Source organism: Pristiophorus japonicus, chromosome 5 (genome assembly GCF_044704955.1).
Source record: "Pristiophorus japonicus isolate sPriJap1 chromosome 5, sPriJap1.hap1, whole genome shotgun sequence".
NCBI lineage: Eukaryota > Metazoa > Chordata > Chondrichthyes > Pristiophoridae > Pristiophorus > Pristiophorus japonicus.
Genome location: NC_091981.1, coordinates 23,612,375 through 23,638,671, shown reverse-complemented (window position 1 = coordinate 23,638,671; position 26,297 = coordinate 23,612,375). Strand labels below are relative to the sequence as shown.

Sequence of the window (26,297 nt, the reverse complement as noted above, 5' to 3'; positions counted from 1 at the left end):
AGGCCCCGTCTGCTCTCTCAGGTGGATACAAAATATCCAATGGCACTATTTCGAAGAGTAGGGGAGTTATCCCTGGTGTCCTGGCATATATGTATCTCTCAATCAACTCTGCAAAAAAAATAATCTGGTTATCACATTGCTGTTTGTGGGAGCTTGCTGTGCGCAAATTGGCTGCTGCATTACAACAGTGACTACACTTCAAAAAAAAAGTACTTAATTGGTTGTAAAACACTTTGGAGATATCCGATGGTCGTGAAAGGCACTATATAAATCCAAGTCTTTCTTTCTATCTACACAGATCCTGTGCCAAGTCTTTCCACGAGTAACACATGAATACAGTCACTAATTAATTCCAGACTGCTTTAAATCAACAACTTGCATTTATATAGGGCATTGTCAAAATTTAATACCTAGCCACATAGAGATATTAGGACAGGTGACCAAAAGCTTGGTCAATGAGGTAGCTTTTAAGAACGACTTAAAAAGGAGAGGTAGAGAGGCGACAAGGTTTGGGAGAGAGTTCCAAAGCTTAGGGCTTAAGTAGCTGAAGGCAAGGCTGCCAATGGTGGGGCAAAGGAAACTAGCAATTTGCAAAAGGTCAGGATTGGAGGGGTGCAGCGATGTCGGAGCGTTGTAGGGCTGGAAGAGGTTACAGAGAAAGAGGGTGAGGCCATGGAGGAATTTGAACACAAGAATGAGAATTTTAAAATAGAGATGTTGCCGGACCAAGAGCCAAGCACAGGCGTGATGGGTGAACAGGACCTAACGCGATTTAGGATACGGGCGGCCGTTTTGGATTACCCCAAGTTTATGGAGGGTGGTTGATGGGAGACCGGCCAGAAGAGCATTGGCATAGCGAAGTCTAGAGGAAACAGAGTCCTGGATGCGGGTTTTAGCAGCAGATGAGCTGAGGCAGAGGTCAAGACTGGGGAGGTTAGAGGTGGAGACAGGCGGTGATGGGGAGGGTATGTGGTCGGAAGCTCAGGATGTCAATGTTACGAACAGTCTGGTTAATGGCCAGGGAGAGAGATGCAAACCGTGACTTTGTGGTTTGAGACAATGGTTAACAGGTCAGAAGGATGCACCTGGATTCTAAACAACCAAGTTGAATTTTGATAGTTAGAAAATATTACTTGACTTTGGAATAGGTAACAATTCTCATTTATAAAGTGCCTCAACAGTACCCCTTCTGCTTCAAGCTTCCAATTTCTTGGGTTTCTTCTCAGAGGTACAGGGTTATTTTTGTTTAGTTGTGCATTTGGGATATCATTTAGAAATCCACGACACGGAATCGAAGAAAGTCAGTGCCACAGTGACCGTATATTTGTCTACTTTAACCCAGGCTAAGGAAAATTGTCTCAGACATTTAGAAACCAAATCTATGGGCAAGCCTAGGTTTCAGGAGAAATCCAGCAAAACCCCCTGGGAGGAAGGGAACTCCAATGGGTCAGTGATTCTGGATTAACCTGCAACAAAATATTTGGGGGGGGGAAGAAAAAAAAGGGGACAAATCCATCAAAAAACGGCATTGGAGTTAAAATTGTACTTCCCAGGAAGCACCGAGGAGTAAAAGTTAGCTTATCCTTATACCTCTCCCTTCCATTGGTGGCTGATCTAAAAGTCATCCTCGTTCGAGGGACCGCCTATGATGATGATGATGATCTAAAAGTGGCTGCTGCTTGGACTGCAAAGCACACGACCACTAGGGGGCAACACCAGCACCAGTACTTTCTCAAGTGGAAGCCACGGCTTGAAGAGGACAAGTCAAAATAGTTCGATATCAATTCCTTAGCAGTTAACAGGGGCAAATCCTTTTATGAAGTAGATTTTCAAGATGGTCTTAGAATATTGGCTTCAACCCGCTTTCTGCCAAAATGCTCCGGGAAACAAAATTTAAACTGCACCAACTGCCTCCGACAGACTCTGAAGTTTGGGCACATGCCCGAGTTATGATATTGTCAATAATAAAAACATTCCAGTGGATGCCAGCAGTCGGTCTGCTCCATACCAATGATGTTACAAGACCCACACTATAGCATTAACTACTGAAAACTGAAAGCTGACGGCTGCTTAAAGTTGGTAATGTGAATTTGATAGTTTACAATTGCAGATTTGTATTGTTGGACTAGCAGATGATGTAACACATCACTGTATCGTGCACAGACCAAGAGATTCAGATTATGCAGATACAAGTGTTCAGGCTTCTTTAAATGGCAAATTGCTGAGCATTGCCGTAACCTACAAGGCTACGGACCAAGAGCTGGAAAGTGGGGTTAGGCTGGATAGCTCTTTGTTGGCCGGCGCAGACACTATGGGCCGAGAGGCCTCCTTCTGTGCTGTAAATTTCTAGGATTCTATGATCAGGTGCAACGCCAAGTGGAAACAAAATGATCAGAGGGGAGGTCGCTTAACCCAAGCAGTACTTTTCTAGTGGCTTAGTGCTGGACAATACTCGTATCCCAGGGCTAAGGCAGTTAGGTACAGAGAAAAAAAAAAAGGTTCTAGGTCTCGATCACTACCCAGTCACCTTTCTGGAACGTGCATGTGCCTATTGAGAGGGGTCAGCTTTGGACAGAGCGGTGATCTTTTCTGCTTTCCCCACAAACAGCCTTCTAACACTTATAACATAAGAACATAAGAATTAGGAATAGGAGTAGGCCATCTAGCCCCTCGAGCCTGCTCCGCCATTCAACAAGATCATGGCTGATCTGGCTGTGCTGACTATGTTTACAGATGGAAAAGGTTACTTGAGTGAGGTATAGGGAAGTTGTTGGCAGAAATAGAATCCTACCACTAGGGGTTCCCACTTTCAGAAAATGAGCGGGATGGGGGAAGTGCCTAACAACTGAGCCGGAAGCAACAAGTCTTACATTCGCAGAAGTGATCTGGACATTGCAAATCTCATGGATCGAGACAAGGCAGCTGAGACAAGAGTCATTATATGTAAGGAAATTACACAAATTCAAAAAGTAAATGCAGTCTGCTTGCAAAACAAATTGTTTCACTCTCGTGCATGCACTTATCAGTTTATATTTTTGTAGAGACTAACTGACCTAGCGATAGCAGGAAGTTCATACTGCGAAGACACAAATGTCAGGTCGTTAACAGTCTGGCTTGATTATAGCCTAAATATTTATCTCCTCTCCAATGATTGCTTTCCCCAGTAGAATCATGCAGCATAGGAGATCATTCAGCCCACTGTGCCTGTGCCGGCTCTTGGAGCTATCCAATTAGGTCCACTCCCCTGGCTCTTTCTCCATAGCCCAGCAAATTTTCATTTTCAAGAACATATCCGATTCCCTTTTTGAAAGTTACATTGAATCTGCTTGCACCACTCATTAAGGCAGTGGATTCCAGATCATAACTGCATAAAAATATTCTCATCTCCCACTTGGTTATTTTGCCAATTATTTTAAATGTGTGACCTCTGGTTATCGACCCTTCTCCCAGTGCCAACAGTTTCCCTATCTACTATATTGGAGCTCCTAAGTCCAGGTCATAACCAATAAACTATAGCGGTATTCCCATCCGTTGCCTGTTTCTTCTGAAGCATTGTTGAGATTAGGTTACCTAGTTAGATGCAATCTCTTGGCAGTGTTTACAAATCTACAGACACAACCTATCAAAGTCAGAAATAGAATATTGTTATCCTTGTGCGGCTTGGACCTTAACTTCTGGAGATCCAAGTGTTTCTATTTGACAACATGTATCGTGCTATCCCATCTCTTGTATTTTAAAAAATTACATAAATATTTTGGATAAAATCTTGTATTCACATAGAATTACTTGTAGCTGCTTCTTGAATTTAATCTGGGGTGTGATTAATCAACCAGCTATCAGTAATTCAGTGCATCAAAAAAAGTCACTGACAGTTGAAGAGGTATAGATATTATTATTTTTTTTTTTAATTTAAGCAACTACACGAGAAGAAAGGAACCAGTTGTGTAATGCAGCCGTGGAATGGAAGATGGGTTTTAAAAATTCCAAATGGGACAAAGTTCATGAGTGGCACTTTATCACATGACCCATGACATCCTAAATGCTTCGCATATAAGGAATTATTTAGTAGGCAAATGTGGTTGGCCTCACAAACAGTAATGCAACTTTGGTGGTATTGAAAGAGGGAGAAATGTTGGCCAGGAGACTGGGAGAACTCTGTTCTTTGAATAGTGCATGGGATTTTTAACAGCCACCTGACAAGGTAGACAACACCTTGCTTTAATGCCAAACGGCATGGTTTTCCTGTATTAAGTATCAAGAGTTTACAAAATGCTTAAATGTGGATATGCCAGAAATAATTTCAATTCTTTAAAACCCACACCAAAGAGTAACATAAAATATGCCTGGATGGTAAACAGTCACATTCAATTTTCTAAACTATTTTCGTGCTGTAAAGAAAAGGTTTAAAGCAAAGATTATATATTTCAGAAATTGAGTGACTTATAGATTGCATTGAATAGCTGTTAAAGGAAAGATCCTATCAGTTCAAATGATCAAATAGGGAGGGGGTTACATTGTGCAAATCAAGCAGTATTCCCTTTCCAATTAAAGATAATTGTACCACTCACACAAAACAAAATATTAACCAACTTGAAATAAAAATCTCTGCGCAGTCATGACTGAAACACTTGTTTCAGTCTTGCTATATACATTAAAGCAAACAGTAAAGTATATATTTTTAAATAAGACATACAATACTGGTCACTAATTAATTTACATTGTTGTTGGTGGAATATGCTCTTGTAAGGTATAGTGCAAAGAAATGTTAAAAATTTCTTAAGCACTTACAGCCTTATTGTACCCATTAAATACAGTTCAGGATTACTTGAAAACTGCTCCAATTATTAATCTTCACTTCAGAAACAGAATACTCCCTAATGTTCACATCTACTTTTGTTACAAAATGTGAATGCCATATTATGGAAACATTTTATATATAGTGAATTGACTCAAGCTGTTTGGGATCGTCTAACAAATACACAATCTAGGCTAGACTGAAAAATTACACTGAATGCCAAAGCTAAAAGGTTAGATTAAAATCTATTATCACACCACTTCAGTGCTCAATAGAACTGTAGCAGCTGCTATTTTAATGCGCTTGGATGTTTAAGCATATCAACTCTCAAAATGGATGGCCAACAATGTAGGAAAAACACTTTGTTCCCACAAATAAATGTGCTCAGGAAACATCTCCAAACTCAGCACATCCACAGCATGTCTGCCATCAGCCAGACAGGCTCATTCATATCAATGATAAAATCTGGACAATTATCAGGGTTGCTCTGAGCAAACAGAAAGAAATTATACATCACCACGCAGCCATTTTTTAAGTTAACATGCAGTTATAGAGTTATGAAAACTTATAGCGTTTTCTTGGGAACACAGGGGCAGTGTAACAAAACTGTTCACTGTAAAATTCAATTGAGATTTTGATTTTTATCAATTATTTTCCTTCCTCTAGGCATTGATCCACTTACTGGAATGTTTACAATTAGCAGCCAGCAATGTTCCCATTAAGCTGTGTGGCCACACAACGGTCTGGAGGTCCCGCGCAGGCTGCATGCTGGCTTTATAATGGATAAATCGGGCATGCGCGGAAATTTGAATGGGTCGCGCAGCCCGTTAAAGGGGCCGCACGTAACCCCCCGCAAAAAGAGGGAAGATTGGCATCATCTTTTGGTATCTCACCCAAATGGCCGCTATTCACCAGAGCCTGGATGGTGGGTATCGACAGGCTAGCTGACTGCAGAAAACATCACAGTCGATCTTAAAATTGTTCTCACCCAGTGTGTGCAGGAGTTGCTGAATAGAAAATCAGGGGCGCGAACTTTGGCTAATTGTAGCTTGCCTAGCTCAGAGGCACGGAGACGGACTGTAGTATCCTATCACTGCCCCAGCTAACATAAGACAATTCAGTACAAACTAAGGATTAAACTTGAAACCTGATCTTTATGGCTCAGATAAATGGCGCTATGTTTTGAGCCTTGAAAAATTATTTTTAAAGACAGTCCCATCTTTGGTAAGTGCTGAAGAACAGGCCAAGATGGTCATCCCATCCATCTGAGCTGGATTCAGAAGTCTGGTCCCCAGTCACAAAAAAAATGTTGCAACACACAATTCACGAAGATTTTCAGTTTGTAAAAAAAACCTTAAGTCCACAGATTTGCTAATTAAAAAGAAATTGTGGCGTAAGGGGAAGTAGCAACAATACAATTGCTCTGTGCACATAGGAACAGGAGTCGGCCATTCAGCCCCTCGAGCCTTTTCTGCCATTCAATTAGATCATGGCTGATCTGTATCTTAACTCCATTCACCCGCTTTAGTTCCATACCCCTTAACACCCTTCGCTAACAAAAACCTAGCAATCTCAATTTTAAACTTTTCCAATTGATTCAATCAGTCTTATTGGAGAAAGAAGTGTGAAACTTAGAGAAAACAAGGCTGTAAGCAAACATCAAGATTAGATTTGATACCTTTTTAATGTATAGTCTGTGTGGTCAAGTAAAAGTCCTATTGCCTCTTTAGAATGCACGTTTCTTGAAAGAGGCCTTGCAACTGCAAAGCCAATTTTCCTTTGGGTCCAAAGGTGTTCATTATAATAATGGGGCCTGTACCCGAGCTATTCTGCTCAAAATGAGAACACAACACATATTGTTTCTTTGTGGTTTGTTTATTTCTTTAATCGGAAGACTGTCAAGTGATTGAAGACCAGCAATGTGTGGCATATCCACGCCCACCATCTGTAACAGAAGCTATGGATAGTTAATAAAATCAAATGTGGAGGGGGAAAAGAAAAAAGCAGTAATGTTTGGTACTTACCCCAGCTTCCTAAAAATATGGAGTGCTTTAAAAACAAAAAAAGTAACAAGTGAAAAGAAGTTACGCACTTCCAGTTTACGTTCTCTCTCTGCTAGGATTTCGTTTTGAATACGGACGTAATCAGCCAGCATACGTGCCAACTGCTTGCGATCTTCCAGCTCTGCAGCCAGTCTGCCATTGTAGTCTGCCAAGAGCATGCAGGCCTCGTCCACTGTTTTGGAAAGTCTATCTGCAGACTCTTTGTCTAAATTGGAATCATAAAGCACGTAACATTATATTCACGTGAGAAATTTGCACGACTATTACTTCATTTTAAAATTGCAAAGCAAGCCATTTGATATTCTTTGTAAAGTCTTTGCTTACCTGTTATTTTATCTAGTAGAGAGACATCTTGAACCTCTGGTGGCAATGATGCAATCTTCTGTCGAACGGCTGCATCACCAGAAGCTGCATTTTCCAGCTCTTGCAATGATTTAATTAGATCCTCAGTCTGATACACAAAACAAAAAATGATAATGAGATGAAGGATGGTCTTGCCTGGATTTCAATATGCACTCATATTGTCACTCTTTGGTGACTGCACAGCTTTGTTAAGTGTATATAGGGTACAACTGCTTATATTTGTGCAAAGAAATGTTGTGGGAGTACAGCACGCATGCACTTGTAGGAAACTGAAAATCACACTGCATCGGGCCTAGTGTGCTGTACAACAAGGTCACAATATGTACGATCAGCAAACCGGGAAAAGAACAAGAATTTTCTTATTGTGAATATATAAACAGTTCTGCAAGAGAAGTTGATGTACTATAAACTTGTCTACTGGCTGCTCTCAAAGCTTATGTGGACACGAGAGCTGAACAAGTGAGTAATATTGGCCGGTACTCAGATTTCAGCACACCCAAGATTTTTTTTTTTTTATATACAAAAATGATTTCTGATGAGTAAGGGGGGGGGGGGGGCAAGAGAGAAATTATTTACGAAATTTTATTTTAGCAAAAAAACAAACTGGCAGCTCGCAACTTAAGCTAGTGTGACATCCAAATGGACTTTTTTTTTCCATCACTGTCTCACTAGGTCATTTATACCACCTTATGGTATTTAACTTGAAAACTTGAAGCTTTACATTCACACTTTTTTTGATAGTGGCAGAAAAATAAAACACATTAATACCCATCATTATACTGGATACTGAACCTTACTATGAATTCTAAGTCATTTGAGACGTCAGATTAGGACTGCTATAATTAGAGGGACAGACCAGAAAGGGGTAACAGCAATAAGACAGATGTACAAATATTTTATCCCAACACAAGAAAAATAAACCGCTTCCAGGTTCCATTACCATGTGCAATGTAAAATGTACTGTCGACAGTCTAAACTGTCTTCCTGTGTTGAAATCCATTTTTTGATTTTACTGAGAAACACTTATTGATTGGACAATTAACACTGATACTCTTCAAACTTTCAAATGGGGCCTCTATCAGTAACAGGATCAATTGGTTTTGACTAATAGTTTGCATCACAAAGCAACATTAGAGTAAGCAACAATCTAAAACAGAGAACTAAAAAATACATTAAATATAACATACTCATGCACCGTGCATTACTTATTTTCTCTTCAAATGCAATTTACTTTGTGGGTAGCAGAAAGGAGAGAGAAAATATTGCGTATAGTTCTCAAAGATAGGGTAGCATTGTCGAAGAGGTCTGTTGCAAATAGAATAATGATCGTCTGAAAGTATTTGCAAAGCAAGACCTGATGTTATTGTACAGGCGGTGGCTATAAATTGAGGCATGTTTATGTTTACATTTACATCTTTGTAGTTTGGCATCATCTGAACCTCAGATTTGATTATGATTTTAGAATTCTTCCAAGTTTATGCAGTGGTTTTATTCAGTTTTGGGCACATTTTGCACACAACAATGCAGAAGATGACTGCCTTGATACTTCATTACATAGTGATGAATGACAGCTCAACACCATAGGACAGTATCATTAGTGCATCATTTGTCGAGAAATAACTTGCAGTACATTACTGGGAAATTCTACAGCCAGTACATGTAATTAGATTTGCATAGTACAGTATATCTTTAAAGATGCCTGTCACAAGCTTCGACCAGTGAGAAGAAAGCCAAAGAATGTCATTTGTTTCTCAAATTTATTAATCTTCAAAATAAATAAATAAATATTGAATAATAAGGACCAAGACAAATACAGGGATAAAAACAATTCAAAGCCATTCCCAAATGTATTTTCTGTCAGAACCTAGTCCCAAAGGTAATGGTTCACACAAAAACATGTTTTAAGCTGGTAACAGACAACTTATCTGTGGTTAAGTCAATGTTGCATGCTCTTTATTTCAAGTACATTTGTCTCCAAGGTAGATACATGCAAAGAAAGAATACTCTTGTATATATAGGAGATCAAAATTCAGAAATTTTCAGCCTAAATCAAATAAGAGTCTCATGAAATTTGTTGATGTAATAGTTCATGGTTCGTGTCACAAATAAACGCAGATTTAAAATACAGACCATTGCGGACTCCTGAGATATGCATGTATAGCAAAGTATATAATTATTAACTTGATGGAAGTTGATAGTGTAAAAGTGTTTATATTTGTGATAACTCTATTTGCACTCTTTCAGGGGGCCAATCAACCCTCCAATCCTTACCACGAATAATGTGGACCAGTAAGTAGCAGAGCATGTAGCACACACAATAGGGATTCCACGATTGTGTGCTGGTCCAACTCAAAAGCTTTTACTGTGAATATAAACAGTCTACAATATTTATTCGTGGGAAGCCTCATTAAGTAAAATCCATTTGCCCGATTCAGCTTTTCTCACACTTTCTGCTGATGTATGCTTCCACAAGCACCATTAAGAACATAAGAATTAGGAGCAGGAGTAGACCATTTGGCCCCTCGAGACTGCTCCAGCATTCAATGAGATCATGGCTGATCTTCTACCTCAACTCCAGTTTCCTGCACTATCCCCATATCCCTCGATTCCCTTAATATTCAAATATCTATCGATCTTAGCCTTGAATATAGTCAACGACTGATCCTCCACAGCGCTCTGGGGTAGAGAATTCCAAAGATTCACCACCCTCTGAGTTAAGAAGTTGCTCCTCATTTCAGTCCTAAATGGCCGACACCTTATTCTGAGACTGTGACCCCTGGTTCTAGACCTACCCAGCCAGGGGAATCCTCATCCCTGCACTACCTGTCTGTCAAGCCCTAGAAGAACGTTATATATTTCAATGGGAACACCTCTCAGTCTTCTAAACTCTAGAGAATATAGGCCCAGTCCACACAACCTCTCCTCATAATACAATCCCCCCCATCCCAGGAATCAGTCTCGTGAACCTTCATTGCACTCCCTCTATGGCAAGTATATCCTTCGTCTGGTCAGACGACCAATACTGTACACAATACTCCAGGTGCAGTTTCACCAGGGCCCTATATAATTGCAGTACGATATCTTTACTCTTATACTCAAATCCTCTTGTAATAAAGGCCAACATATCATTTGCTTTCTTAATTGCTTGCTGTACCTGCATGTTAACTTTCAGTGATTCGTTTAACTAACTTACTGGAATTCTTTGAGGATATAACGAGCATGGTGGATAGAGGTGTACCGATGGATGTGGTGTATTTAGATTTCCAAAAGGCATTCGATAAGGTGCCACACAAAAGGTTACTGCAGAAGATAAAGGTACGCGGAGTCAGAGGAAATGTATTAGCATGGATAGAGAATTGGCTGGCGAACAGAAAGCAGAGAGTCGGGATAAATGGGTCCTTTTCCGATTGGAAATCAGTGGTTAGTGGTGTGCCACAGGGATCAGTGCTGGGACCACAACTGTTTACAATATACATAGATGACCGAGAAGAGGGGACAGAGTGTAGTGCAACAAAATTTGCAGATGACACTAAGATTAGTGGGAAAGCGGGTTGTGTAGAGGACACAGAGAGACTGCAAGGAAATTTGGATAGGTTAAGCGAATGGGCTAAGGTTTGGCAGATGGAATACAATGTGGGAAAGTGTGAGGTCATCCACCTTGGGAAAGAAAAACAGTAAAAGGGAATATTATTTGAATGGGGAGAAATTACAACATGCTGTGGTGCAAAGGGACCTGGGGGTCCTTGTGCATGAAACTCTTTGGAATAACAGTGTGGTGAGCTGTAAATTTGATTCCCAAAAGGTTAGTTTGCAGGTGCAGCAGGTAATCAGGAAGGCAAATGGAATGTTGGCCTTCATTGCGAAAGGGATGGAGTACAAAAGCAGGGAGGTCTTGCTGCAACAGTATAAGGTATTGGTAAGGCCGCACCTGGAGTACTGCATGCAGTTTTGGTCACCTTACTTAAGGATATACTAGCTTTGGAAGGGGTACAGAGACGATTCACTAGGCTGATTCCAGAAATGAGGGGGTTACCTTATGATGATAGATTGAGTAGACTGGGTCTTTACTCCTTGGAGTTCAGAAGGATAAGGGGTGATCTTATAGAAACATTTAAAATCATGAAAGGGATAGACAAGATAGAGGCAGAGAGGTTGTTTCCATTGGTGGGGGAGACTAGAACTAGGGGGCACAGCCTCAAAATACGGAGGAGCCAATTTAAAACCGAGTTGAGAAAAAATTTATTCTCCCAGAGGGTTGTGAATCTGTGGAATTCTCTGCCCAAGGAGGCAGTTGAGGCTAGCTCATTGAATGTTTTCAAGTCAAAGATAGATAGATTTTTAACCAATAAGGGAATTAAGGGTTACGTGGAGAGGGCAGATAAGTGGAGCTGAGTCCACGACCAGATCAGCCATGATCTTATTGAATGGCGGGGCAGGCTCGAGGGGCTAGATGACCTATTCCTGTTCCTAATTCTTATGTTCTTATGTTTACAAGGACACCCAGGTCCCTCTGAACACCAACATTTCCCAATCTCTCACCGATTAAAAAATACTTTGTTTTTCTATTTTTCTTACCAAAGTGGATAGCGTCACATTTCTCCACATTATATTCTATTTGCCATGTTCTTGCCCATTCTTACTGTGTGAGCATGGATAATGTCAGTAAATGATTAACTGTGAAGATCACTACCAGAAAGCCCAACCCTGCTCCTCCACTTTATGCCCAGCCATGGACACCTTCCAAACAAATGTTACTGCACAGCAATGAAGAGCAGGAAACCCGGCTAAGATTATTCCTCCTCCCGAGTCCAGGGTGCTGAGACCAATTGCAGCATCCAAATTGCTGTTCTAGCTGAGATAATCTAACTCAGCACTAAAATTCAATCAAGGAACATTCTGTACCCTCTACTTTTAGAAGCAAATTCTTCTTACAAACATTTTGTCAACTGCTCAAAGCTGCTCGCACTGTAATTGTTTTTAAAATAGATGCACAATCACTAGTCTCAAATACATGATTTTCTTTATACTAACAAAGCCAATTAACGTAAAAAAAAGTCTCATCTTGAGAAATACATGATCATGCATGAATTAAAGAACTTCATCCCTGCAGAGCTTTCAGAAATGTAGCGAGGACTGAGTTTACAAAAGCGAATGCCACAGCTAGTTTGGAAATAGACAAACTAAGTTCACATCAAAGCTAGGTTGTAGGGCATGGTTCTTGGGCATTCCTATTACTGACATCATTGGGACACACCTACTTCAGTTCCTCATTCACAAAATGGAGATATTCTAGGCTTCAAGTACTGGTTACTCATAATGTTAACATGGCAATCCTTCAAGGGATAAGCAATTCATAGAGCCTTGCACTTTTTCCTTGCACAATAGGTTTGAGCATCTCGCTGCCATTCATTGCTTTGCTTTTTGTCAAGCCTCTCCACTTCGCTTCTCTCCTGAAGGTACATACTCCTTGCTGTGATACAATTCTGTAGACACCAGATGCTCTCCAACACTTCCCCCAAGTGATTGTTACTCCAGTCTGAGCCTCGATAGCAAGTGTTAGACTGTTCAACATCGGGTATCAGAGTCAAGCCTGATCTCGTCATTGCCCAAAGTTCACACGTCAGGCATTGTAGATATGTTGCACTGCCCGTTGCTGCTGAATGGTGATAAGAACGTGAACCCGGACTGATTTACACCTCCTAGGAACTCATGGGAATGCATTCTAATTCATCATCATTAATGCTCAATACTGCCACAGGAAAATGAGGGTGGATAATACAGCATGGCAGCAATTCCACAATTCTAACTACAAGTCACTGCTATTTCCCATTGCAGTAGTTCTATTTTGTAATTGTGTTAAATTGTTAAACCCTTAACAATAGCCCGTATACCATTTTTAGAAACTTCAGTTCACAGGGGTTGAAACAAAAAGGTTTGTCTTGGTGTTCGCTAGTGAAACAGGCATGCAAGCAATCAGATCCGTCTCCGGCCCAGTTGCTTTTAATATTCCTCCCCCATTTCACAGTGCCGTGAAATGCAGGCAAGAGTGCAAGTTTCAAGTACGCACACAAAAAATACTTGATTCAGAAATACAGCTTCCACTGAAAAAGTCACAAAGGCTTTAGATGGTAATAAGAATATTGTTACCAGCTCTATTGAATATTGGGCCAGCCGGTGTACTATTATGAACTGGACACAGAATTTCCCGGTAATGACCTGCAAATTATTGTGTGACAAACCTGCAGTCATGACATCACAACTGGCAATCCTCTCCTGCAAGGCGTTCATCCTGCAACGACACAAAAAGCACTAAAGGATGGCATCCTCACCACTGCCTGCAGGGAAACTAACCCAAAACAGAATCAAATCCCAAAGTAATAAATCCATACATTATTTCAATTTAAATCAGCTGGAACCCAATCCCAGAGAGAGATTACAACCTTGAGTTCTAATCTTAAGAGTTCAGTTGAAACCTGTTATTGGATTTTATCAGGTGTACATAGCTACATGCAATGGTCATTACTTCCTATTAAATAACCTGGCACTACCTCTGGTGGTTCTTTAGGAGTACTGTTGGAGAGATAGTCGTCGTCTTCTTCCTCCTGTATTTGTTCAAAGGTCCGTTTCTTTGCCTTTTTTTCTGTTGCTTTACAGGCAGCAAAAGAAAAAATTGAATTTACTTTCATAAGTCAATAGGTTTTAAAAAAAAAGTGATTGAGCCTTCAGCTGCTGAGGTCTATGTATTTATACTTACAAATAATCTGCTTCAGTTGGTCGATGAAGTTGCTTTCGTATACCATCCTCTCTTGCCAAATAGCTAACACTCTTTCTAAGTGCTTCTTGCAGTTCTCATCAGATTCACTGCCAAGCAAGAAAAGCAATGCCAGATTAGAGACAATTTAATCTCCAAAGGGACACAAACCGATGCCCAATTCACTAAGGTGTACTGTGAAGCAGTAACAAAATTGGCCTGAACATCTCTATTTCACTGGGTTATGGTCAATTAGGGAATCACACATTTGTAAGAGTATTTTTTAAAACCTTTAAATTTTAACTGAAGCAACTCTTGCTATTCCCCTCCATCACAAAACAGGTCGCATAACGTCAATGACCAGTTTGTTTAGAACATATTAGCACCAACATTATTTGTTAGGATTAAGATATAGATGTAACAGATAGAGGGGAAAAAAAAAGCACCATTCAGCCCATTTGATCGCGTCCTTCAGGATACAATTTGTCTCCCGGGTGTAACATCTACCAGTTTCTTAAATCAGTGCAGTGCCCAGCCTTAACCATCGCTCCTTGAACCCCTTTTAGCCACTGATTACCATTAAAGAAATACTTGTTGACATTTGTCCTATACATGCCCTTCATAATTCTGCTCTCGTCTTGATGTTCCCACAAATTTCAGAACATTGTCACTTTCTGGCCTTTTAAGTATCTTTAAGTACAGTTCTTTCTTAAGACATCACTTTTCAAGACTGAAGAGCTAAGCGTTTCTTGCAGTTATCATCAGATTCATCTAATCGTTTGTCACAGCTTCACCCTCTAACACTAGAGTTTTTTGCTCTCCTCTACACCATCCTGTGGTGTCAGCCTTGACTCAGTGGCTAGCCTCCAGGTCAGAAGCTAGTGGGTTCAAGTTCCACTCCAGAAACTGGAGTACATCATCTAGGCTGACACCAATGCAGTGCTGAGTGCTGCACTGTGAGAAGTGCCATCTTTCAAATGAGATGTTAAATCAAGGCCCTATCTGCCCTCTCATGCAGTCATAAAAAGATCCATATCACACTATTTCGAAGAACAAGGGAGTTCTCCCCAGTGACTTGGTCAATATTTATCTCTCAACCAACATCCCAAAAGTTAACAGATGATCTGGTCATTACCACATTGCTGTTTGTGCACAAATTGGCTGTTGCATTTCCCACAACAGTGAGGACACTTCAAAAGTACTTAATTGGATGTAAAGCGCTTTGGGATGTCCTGAGGTCACGAAAGGTGCTATATAAATGCAAGTCTTTCTTTCTTTAGATGCCTACTTTATTTTGCAGTGACCAACCTTTAACAGTCCTCCAGGTATGGCCTGAACAGAGAGCACTGTTCGGAAAGATAGACAAGAAGGGAAAGGAGGTGGGGTAGCTCTGTTAATAAAGGATGATATCAGGGCAGTTGTGAGAGAAGATATTGGCTCGAATGAACAAAATGTTGAACATTGTGGGTGGAGATTAGAGATAGTAAGGGGAAAAAGTCACTGGTGGGCGTAGTTTATAGGCCCCCAAATAATAATTTCACAGTGGGGCGGGCAATAATCAAAGGAATAATGGAGGCATGTGAAAAAGGAACGGCAGTAGTCATGGGGGATTTTAACCTACATATCGATTGGTCAAATCAAATCGCACGGGGTAGCCTGGAGGAGGAATTCATAGAATGCATACGGGATTGTTTCTTAGAACAGTAAGTTACAGAACCTACAAGGGAGCAAGCTATCTTAGATCTGGTCCTGTGTAATGAGACAGGAAAAATAAACGATCTCCTAGTAAAAGATCTTCTCAGAATGAGTGATCACAGTATGGTTGAATTTGTAATACAGATTGAGGGTGAGCAAGTTGTGTCAGAAACGAGCGTACTATGCTTAAACAAAGGGGACTACAGTGGGATGAGGGCAGAGTTGGCTAAAGTAGACTGGAAACACAGACTAAACGTTGGAACAATTGAGGAACAGTGGAGGACTTTTAAGGAGCTCTTTCATAGTGCGCAACAAAAATATATTCCAGTGAAAAAGAAGGGCGGTAAGAGAAGGGATAACCAGTGGATAACCAAGGAAATAAAGGAGAGTATCAAATTAAAGACCAATGTGTATAAGGTGGCCAAGGTTAGTGGGAAACTAGAAGATTGGGAAAATTTTAAACAACAGCAAATAATGACTAAAAAAGCAATAAAGGAAAGATAGATTATGAAGGTAAACTTGCGCAAAACATAAAAACAGATAGTAAAAGCTTTTACAGATATATAAAATGGAAAAGAGTGACTAATGTAAATGTTGGTCCCTTAGAGGATGAGAAGGGGATTTAATAATGGGAAATGTAGAAATGGCTGAGACCTTAAACAATTATTTTGCTTCGGCCTTCACAGTGGAAGACACAGAAACCATGCCAGAAATTGCTGGTCACAGGAATGTGGGAAGGGAGGACCTTGAGACAATCACTATCACTAGGGGGGTAGTGCTGGACAGGCTAATGGGACTCAAGGTAGACAAGTCCCCTGGTCCTGATGAAATGCATCCCAGGGTAGTAAAAGAGATGGCGGAAGTTATAGCAGATGCATTCGTTATAATCTACCAAAATTCTCTGGACGCTGGGGAGGTAGCAGCAGATTGGAAAGCAGCTAATGTAAAGCCTCTGTTTAAAAAAAGGGGGCAGACAAAAGGCAGGTAACTATAGGCCGGTTAGTTTAACATCTGTAGTGGGGAAAATGCTTGAAACTATCATTAAGGAAGAAATAGCGGGACATATAGATAGGAATAGTGCAATCAAGCAGACGCAGCATGGATTCATGAAGGGGAAATCATGTTTAACTAATTACTGGAATTCTTTGAGGATATAACGAGCATGGTGGATAGAGGTATACCGATGGATGTGGTGTATTTAGATTTCCAAAAGGCATTCGATAAGGTGCCACACAAAAGGTTACTGTAGAAGATAGAGGTACGCGGAGTCAGCGGAAATGTATTAGCTTGGATAGAGAATTGGCTGGCGAACAGAAAGCAGAGAGTCGGGATAAATGGGTCCTTTCCGGGTTGGAAATCAGTGGTTAGTGGTGTGCCACAAGGATCGGTGCTGGGACCACAACTGTTTACAATATACATAGATGACCTGGAAGAGGGGACAGAGTGTAGTGTAACAAAATTTGCAGATGACACAAAGATTAGTGGGAAAACGGGTTGTGTAGACGACACAGAGAGGCTGCAAAGAGATTTGGATAGGTTAAGCGAATGGGCTAAGTTTTGGCAGATGGAATACAATGTCGGAAAGTGTGAGGTCATCCACCTTGGGGGAGAAAAAAAACAGTAAAAGGGAATATTATTTGAATGGGAGAAATTACAACATGCTGAGGTGAAGAGGGACCTGGGGGGTCCTTGTGCATGAATCCCAAAAAGTTAGTTTGCAGGTGCAGAAGGTAATCAGGAAGGCGAATGGAATGTTGGCCTTCATTGCGAGAGGGATGGAGTACAAAAGCAGGGAAGTCCTGCTGCAACTATACAGGGTATTGGTGAGGCCGCACCTGGAGTATTGCGTGCAGTTTTGGTCACCTTACTTAAGGAAGGATATACTAGCTTTGGAGGGGGTACAGAGACGATTTACTAGACTGATTCCGGAGATGAGGGGGTTACCTTATGATGATAGATTGAGTAGACTGGGTCTTTGCTCGTTGGAGTTCAGAAGGATGAGGGGTGATCTTATAGAAACATTTAAAATCATGAAAGGGATAGATAAGATAGAGGCAGAGAGGTTGTTTCCACTGGTCGGGGAGACTAGAACTAGGGGGCACAGCCTCAAAATACGGGGGAGCCAATTTAAAACTGAGTTGAGAAGGAATTTCTTCTCCCAGAGGGTTGTGAATCTGTGGAATTCTCTGCCCAAGGAAGCAGTTGAGGCTAGCTCATTGAATGTATTCAAGTCACAGATAGATAGATTTTTAACCAATAAGGGAATTAAGGGTTACGGGGAGCGGGCGGGTAAGTGGAGCTGAGTCCATGGCCAGATCAGCCATGATCTTGTTGAATGGCGGAACAGGCTCGAGGGGCTAGATGGCCTACTCCTGTTCCTAGTTCTTACGTTCTTATGTTATGTTCACTGTACAATTTCAGCATGACCACTGGGGGATTGGAACTCAATTGATCTGGCAATATAACCCAGTTCACTAAGTCAGAAATGCGTTGGAGAGGCGGGAGATCGCTGAGGCAGGCCTATAAAAGGCCCAACGCGGCGGCAGGTCGGTGAGTGCGTTGGAGAGGTGTGCTTGTGCAGCTGCAGCGGGGTGAGAAGGCAAAAAAGTAGAAAGAAGTCGAAAGGTGACATCACAGCCAAGGGGGTACGTGATTGGCTGGTGATTGGTAAGTAGCTTTTCTTTTTCTTTTCTATTTCAGTAAGTAACCTTTAGCATTGTTGTTGCCAAATTAAGTTAATCTAGGGGTTAAGTCATGGCAGGAGAGCTCGGACACGTGTTATGCTCCTCCTGTACCATGTGGGCAATCAGGGACGCCTCCGGTGTGCGGGAAGCGTATCCGCCTCCAGCTCCTAACTAACCGTGTTGCAGAACTGGAGCTGCGGGTGGGTTCACTCTGGAGCATGCACGATGCTGAGAATGATGTGAATAGCACATTTAGTGAGTTGGTCTTACCACAGGTAACGGGTCCATAGCTACATAGGGAATGGAAGACCAACAGGAAGAGCAGTGCAAGGAAGGTAGTGCAGGGGTCCCCTGCAGTCATCCCCCTGCAAAACAGATACACCGCTTTGAGTACTGTTGGGGGGGGGGGGGGGGGGGGGGGGGGGATGACTCATCAGGGGAGAGCAGCAGCAGCCAGGTTCATGGCACCATGGCTGGCTCTGCTGCACGGGAGGGCAGGAAAAAGAGTGGGAGAGCAATAGTGGTAGGGGATTCAATTGTAAGGGGAATAGATAGGCGTTTCTGCGGCCGCAACCGAGACTCCAGGATGGTATGTTGCCTCCCTGGTGCAAGGGTCAAGGATGTCTCGGAGCGGGTGCAGGACATTCTGAAAAGGGAGGGTGAACAGCCAGTTGTCGTGGTACACATAGGTACCAACAATATCGGTAAAAAATGGGATGAGGTCCTACAAGATGAATTTAAGGAGCTAGGAGTTAAATTAAAAAGTAGGACCTCAAAAGAAGTAATCTCAGGATTGCTACCAGTGCCACGTGCTAGTCAGAGTAGGAATTGCAGGATAGCTCAGATGAATACTTAAGGCTTGAGCAGTGCTGCAGAAGGGAGGGATTCAAATTCCTGGGACATTGGAACCGGTTCTGGGGGAGGTGGGACCAGTACAAACCTGACGGTCTGCACCTGGGCAGGGCCGGAACCAATGTCCGAGGGGGTGTGTTTGCTAGTGCTGTTTGGGAGGAGTTAAGCTAATATGGCAGGGGGATGGGAACCTATGCAGGGAGACAGAGGGGAATAAAATGGAGACAGAAGCAAAAAATAGAAAGGAAAAGAGTAAAAGTGGAGGGCAAAGAAACCCAAGGCAAAAAACAAAAAGGGCCACTTTACAGCAGAATTCTAAAGGGTCAAAGTGTGTTAAAAAGACAAGCCTGAAGGCTCTGTGCCTCAATGCGAGGAGTATTCGGAATAAGGTGGATGAATTAACTGCGCAGATAGCATCACGGAGACTTGGCTCCAGGGTGACCAAGGCTGGGAACTCCAACATCCAGGGGTATTCAGCATTTAGGAAGATTAGACAGATAGGAAAAGGAGGCGGGGTGGCGTTGCTGGTTAAAGAGGAAATTAATGCAATAGTAAGGAAAGACATTGGCTTGGATGATGTGGAATCGGTATGGGTGGAGCTGTGGAATACCAAAGGGCAGAAAACGCTGGTGGGAGTTGTGTACAGGCCACCAAACAGTAGTAGCGAGGTTGGGGACAGCATCAAACAAGAAATAAGGGATGTGTGCAATAAAGGTACAGCAGTTATCCTGGGCGACTTTAATTTACATATAGATTGGGCTAACCAAACTGGCAGCAATGCGGTGGAGGAGGATTTCCTGGAGTGTATTAGAGATGGTTTTCTTGACCAATATGTCGAGGAACCAACCAGAGAGCTGGCCATCCTAGACTGGGTGATGTATAACGAGAAGGGACTAATTAGCAATTTTGTTGTGCGAGGCCCCTTGGGGGGAGAGTGACCATAATATGGTAGAATTCTTTATTAAGATGGAGAGTGACACAGTTAATTCTGAGACTAGGGTCCTAAACTTAAGGAAAGCTAACTTCGACGGCATAAGGCGCGAATTGGCTAGAATAGACTGGCAAATGATACTTAAAGGGTTGACGGTGGATAGGCAATGGCAGACATATATAGATCACATGGATGAACTTCAACAGTTGTACATCCCTGTCTGGAGTAAAAATAAAACAGGGAAGATGGCTCAATCGTGGCTAACAAGGGAAATTAAGGATAGTGTTCGATCCAAGGAAGAGGCATATAAATTGGCCAGAAAAAGCAGCAAACCTGAGGACTGGGAGAAATTTAGAATTCAGCAGAGGAGGACAAAAGGGTTAATTAGGAGGGGGGAAAAATAGAGTACGAGAGGAAGCTTGCCGAGAACATAAAAAGCTGCAAAAGCTTCTATAGATATGTGAAGAGAAAAAGATTAGTGAAGACAAACGTAGGTTCCTTGCAGTCGGACTCAGGTGAATTAATAATGGGGAACAAAGAAATGGCAGACCAATTGAACAAATACTTTGGTTCTGTCTTCACGAAGGAAGACACAAATGACCTTCCGGATGCACTAGGGGACCGAGGGTCTAGTAAGAAGGAGGAACTGACAGATATCCTTATTAGGCGGGAAATTTTGTTGGGGAAATTGATGGGATTGAAGGCCGATAAATCCCCGGGGCCTGATGGTCTGCATCCCAGAGTACTTAAGGAGGTGGCCCTAAAAATAGTGGATGCATTGGTGATCATTTTCCAACAGTCTATCGACTCTGGATCAGTTCCTATGGACTGGAGGGTAGCAAATGTAACACCACTTTATAAAAAAGGAGGGAGGAAAAATGGGTAATTATAGACCGGTTAGCCTGACATCAGTAGTGGGGAAAATGTTGGAGTCAATTATTAAGGATGAAATAGCAGCGCATTTGGAGAGCAGTGACAGGATCGGTCCAAGTCAGCATGGATTTGTGAAAGGGAAATCATACTTGACAAATCTACTGGAATTTTTTGAGGATGTAACTAGCAGAGTGGACAAGGGAGAACCAGTGGATGTGGTGTACTTGGACTTTCAAAAGGCATTTGACAAGGTCCCACATAAGAGATTGGTGTGCAAAATCAAAGCACATGGTATTGGGGGTAATGTACCGGTGTGGATAGAGAATTGGTTGGCAGACAGGAAGCAGAGAGTCGGGATAAACGGGTCCTTTTCGGAATGGGAGGCAGTGACTAGTGGAGTGCCACAGGGCTGAGTGTTGGGACCCCAGCTCTTTACATTATACATTAATGATTTGGATGAAGGAATTGAGTGTAATATCTCCAAGTTTGCAGATGATACTAAACTGGGTGGTGGTGTGAGCTGTGAGGAGGATGCTAAGAGGCTGCAGGGTGATTTGGACAGGTTGGGTGAGTGGGCAAATGCATGGCAGATGCAGTATAATGTGGATAAATGTGAGGTTATCCACTTTGGTGGCAGAAACACGAGGGCAGAGTATTATCTGAATGGTGGCAGATTAGGAAAAGGGAAATTGTGCAACGAGAACTTCGATGTCATGGGTTCACCAGTCATTGAAAGTTGGCATGCAGGTACAGCAGGTGGTGAAGGCGGCAAATGGCATGTTGGCCTTCATAGCTAGGGGATTTGAGTATAGGAGCAGGGAGGTCTTACTGCAATTGTACAGGGCCTTGGTGAGGCCTCACCTGGAATATGGTGTTCAGTTTTGGTCTCCTAATCTGAGGAAGGATGTTCTTGCTATTGAGGGGGAGTCCCCCTCAAAATCTTGTATCTTTCAATGAGATCACTTCCCATTCTTCTAAACTCCATAGAGCATCGGGCAAAACTACTCAATCGCTTCTCATAGGACAACCTTCTCATCCCAGGGATCAATCGAGTGAACCTTCATTACACTGCTTCTAAGTCCTTCCTCAGACAAGGAGAACGTAAACGTGCACAGTATTCCAGGTGTGGTCTCGCCAAGGCCCTGTACAATTGTAGTAAGACTTCCTTACTCTTGTACTCAAACCCCTTTGCAGTAAAGGCCAACATGCTATTTTGCCTTCCTAATTGCTTACTGCACCTGCATACTAACTTTCTGTGTGTCCTGTATGGGGACATGTGGGTTTTAACCCACCCATTTAGTAAATGTGTCTCTTTTTCCTTCCAGTATTCAATAACTTGCATTTTCTTGCATTGACGTTCATTAACCCAACTGATCAGTCCAAATATAAACAGCATCAACCCTTCTTTGAGAGATCCCGGCTGCCTCCAGAATTCATGGTTACCCTCACCTTGCTGTTATCTGCAAATTGTTTAATTATCTTGCGCTAGGATTGTTGTAAACGCACAAATGGCACGTGCTTAAGGAAACCTGCAACCCTACCCAGTCTGGCTTATACAGGACTCCGGTCCCACAATATGTGGTTGACTCTTAATGCTCTCCAAAATAGCCCAGCAAACCACTTAGTTGTTAAATAAAACTACAGAAGGTCCAACACAACCACATAGCAGGGCAACTAAGGATGGGCAATAAATTCAGCCTATTCCTGCAATGCACATCTTGACAGTAATTTTTTTTTTTTTTTTAAAAAGTCCCACAACTTCTAACTCAAATCCACTGCCCTTAATACCCACTGAATTGAGTTTGTAAATGTTGTCTCCTGTGGCACTGGTCTTTTGAACATCCAGGCAGACCATGTCAGATGGCTTTTTCCCCTCCATTAACCTGGGCTGTAAGTTGTACAATCCATCCAGTCTGAAGTTATGTTTGTTGGGTGTTTTCATGGATACCCTTCCAGTCAGCTTTGTTATTGATTTCATTTGTTTTCTAATTGAAGTGAGGCTAATGTATCTGTAATTGCCAGGTATTTCTCAGTCATCCTTCTTGGAGCACCAAAAATATGTGCCTTTGACATTGACTGTATATTATTATCGTTCCCAATAAAAGCTCCACTAAGTAGTCTTTTGTAAGTTTACTAATCTCAATCATCTTGACGTTCAACTCCACATGGGTCCTTTCAGGCTTTTGACTTCCTCTTGCTGTTATAGTGATGGAATATTTTTTGCATTGCCTTGCACCTTCTGCTATTTTCTTTAGTCATGTATCAGAATTTCATGGCCATTTTTAAGATTTAAAATTAAGAGTTAGTTTTAATGTTGGGTTTTTGTAAGCAAAATGTTCAAAAGAAGGCATTGATACAAAAGGTGCTTAAAATGCTAAACAGGAATCGCTTCCCCAGAAACTAAACAAAAGGCTATATTAGTTTGTCTCGGTCAGTGTTTCTCAAACTGGGGTCTGCGGACTTCTGGGAGTCTTTCCAGGGGGTCCGCAGCTGAAGCTAATTGCAAGTCAGCTCTTGAAAAACTGACACCGATCCAGTTCTTGCGAGTTATTCTCAATGGCTGGGCCCGCCTCGTCACAAGCCCACAGCTCTCACTCATTTGACAACGAGCATTCCCAGCGGGTCGAGCCGAATCCTCTCCCTGACGCCGCAGCCCTGCGCCATTCTCCCGACAAGTGATCAGAGCGCCTTCCAGGGGCCCTTCACACACGGGCCTAAACATGTTCACGCAAACACATACCGTTGTTACAGAGGATGCCAGTAGGGACAGTCCAGCAGTATCCCAGCATGTGCTCGTGCCCTCACTCGCCTTGGCCAGCCTGCTGACGGCGTTAAAAATTGTCCAGCACTAAGTGGCTAATAGTGGCCATCTGCTGACCCAGAATTGGTGAGAAGCAGGTACAGCCATCGCATTGTTTTCTTAAAAGCATCAAAACACTCTTTACCCGCAGCACTTTAAAATTTAGATGTTGAGGGTGGGGGGGTCTGTGATTACTAATCGATTTGAAAAAGGGTCTTTCAACCTAAAAAGTTCGAGAACCACTGATGTCGGTAAACTATCTTGCCGCATGGTGTTGAAAGCTTTTTGATCCTGGTCCGCAAAAGGGAGAGAGAGAAAGACAGGGGCAGAGGGTAAAAGGCTCTACGAAACAGGGAGGCTGCAAAAGCATTCAGGCTTTTAAACAAAGGTTTAGGCAGGCTCAGAAATGGAGGAGGAATAGTGAGATGACTCACTTATGTGTGGAACTGTGGCATTTTCTTTATTTTATATTATTACGTGAAGATAAGTCATATGGACTGAATTAAGTGATTCTGGTCATAATGGCTGCTCAGTGCTCGGTATGTTTACTTACATGAAATCAAGCAGCTTAACAAACTGTTTCACCTTATTTTACCATGTTTATTTGCTCTGCCTCAAGAGATTGAAGTAGTACAAAGACAAGGGAGAACTACATTGTCACTGCCTTCGGCCGCCTGAGGAAGAGAGCGTTCGAAGATCAGGCCCTCAAATCTGGCACCAAGCTTATGGTCTACAGGGCTGTAATGATACCTGCCCTCCTATATGGCTCAGAGACGTGGACCATATACAGTAGACACCTCAAATCGCTGGAGAAATATCACCAATGATGTCTCCGCAAGATCCTGCAAATCCCCTGGGAGGACAGATGCACCAACGTTAGTGTCCTCGATCAGGCCAACATCCCCAGCATCAAAGCACTGACCACACACGACCAGCTCTGTTGGGCGGGCCACGTTGTTTGCATGCCCGACATGAGACTCCCAAAGCAAGCACTCTACTCGGAACTCCTACACGGCAAGTGAGCCCAGATGGGCAGAGGAAACATTTCAAGGATACCCTCAAAACCTCCTTGATAAAATACAACATCCCCAGACACCTGGAAGTCCCTGGCCAAAGACAGCCCTAAGTGAAAGAAGTGCATCCGGGAGGGAGCTGAGCATCGGTGAGAGCATGCAGAAAGCAAGCGCAGGCAGCGGAAGGAGCGTGTGGCAGACCAGTCCCACCCACCCTTTCCCTCAACAACTGTCTGTCCCACCTGTGACAGAGACTGTAATTCCTGTATTGGACTGTTCAGTAACCGAAGAACTCACTTTTAGAGTGGAAGCAAGCCTTCCTCGATTTCGAGGGACTGCCTATGATAATGAGAGTGCCATATTTCCGATAAAGCATTAAACCAAAGTCCCATCTACTGTCTCAGTGACTTGGCCAACATCTATCTGCCAACTACCTGTATCACTAAAAACTCATTATCTGGTCATTTATCTCATTGAGCTTCCAGTGTGAAATTTGGCTGCTGTGGTTCCCTACATTGGCTCAGTGGGTAGCACTCTCACCTCCGAGTCAGAAGGTTGTAGGTTCAAGTCCCACTCGAGAGACTTGAGCCCATAATCTAGGCTGACACCTTAATGCAATACTAAGGGAGTGCTGCATTATTAGAGGCGCCATCTATCGGATAAGATGCTAATTCAAGGCCCTGCCGGCCCTCTCATGTGGATGGAAAAGATCCCATGGTTCTTCACGAGGCAAAAACGAGCAGGGGAGCTCTCCCGGAAACCTGGCCAGTATTTATCCCTCAACCAACTTCACTTTAAAAAAACACAGATCTCATTGCATTGTGGGAGCTTGCTATGCTCAAAGTGGTTGCCGAGTTTCCTACGTTACAATACTGACTACACTTTTAAGTATTTAATTGGCTTCGGGACGTCCTGAGGTCGTGAAAGGTGCTATATAAATGCAAGTTCTCACTTTCGATTACAACAATAACTACACTTCAAAAGTAGTTTGTTGCCGGTAAAGCACCTTTGAATGTTCCGAAGTCATGAAAGGAGTGATATAAATTCAAATTCTCTTTCTTTTAACTGTGTTTTCCCCATTTAATTCCATTGAACTTTAGTCCATCCTTTCTCCTTCTTTAGTTTCAACATAGATTGCTTTGTCACTAAAAAACAGAAACAACTTTTGCTTTACACCTAAATGTCTTTGCATGCTATTGCCACCCACGCAATATTTAAGCCAAATCAAATATTTTAATATTCTCATGTATATTTTGAGAACCTATTATACACGTAGGCCATTCATATTTTATGAATGTGGTGTATAATTCAGGCAAGTTCATACAGAAAGAGATCATTTTTAAAAAGAAATCACACAAGTTATGACTTGCATAATTTACCGAGCTCTTGCACACCCTAACTGCACAACGCCTGTGGGAATAATGTAGATCAGGTGGCTGTGGAAGCTTATTTGCCTCTGGTGTTGAGAATGGTGTAG

General features: G+C 42.3%; 1 protein-coding gene across 1 annotated transcript in view; it reads right to left on the bottom strand.

Annotated features, from left to right (window-relative positions):
• Positions 1-14,078, bottom strand: part of LOC139264246 (regulation of nuclear pre-mRNA domain-containing protein 1B-like) — a 49,892-nt gene extending 35,814 nt beyond the window's left edge. Inside the window, exons 1-4 of the mRNA XM_070880404.1 lie at positions 13,976-14,078; positions 13,770-13,867; positions 7,183-7,309; positions 6,888-7,063 (exon numbers count right to left, since the gene is read on the bottom strand). Coding sequence (XP_070736505.1) covers positions 6,888-7,063; positions 7,183-7,309; positions 13,770-13,867; positions 13,976-14,021 — 447 coding nt within the window. The 5' untranslated portion in view covers positions 14,022-14,078. The remainder of the gene's footprint in view (positions 1-6,887; positions 7,064-7,182; positions 7,310-13,769; positions 13,868-13,975) is intronic.
• Positions 14,079-26,297: the final 12,219 nt, after the last annotated feature.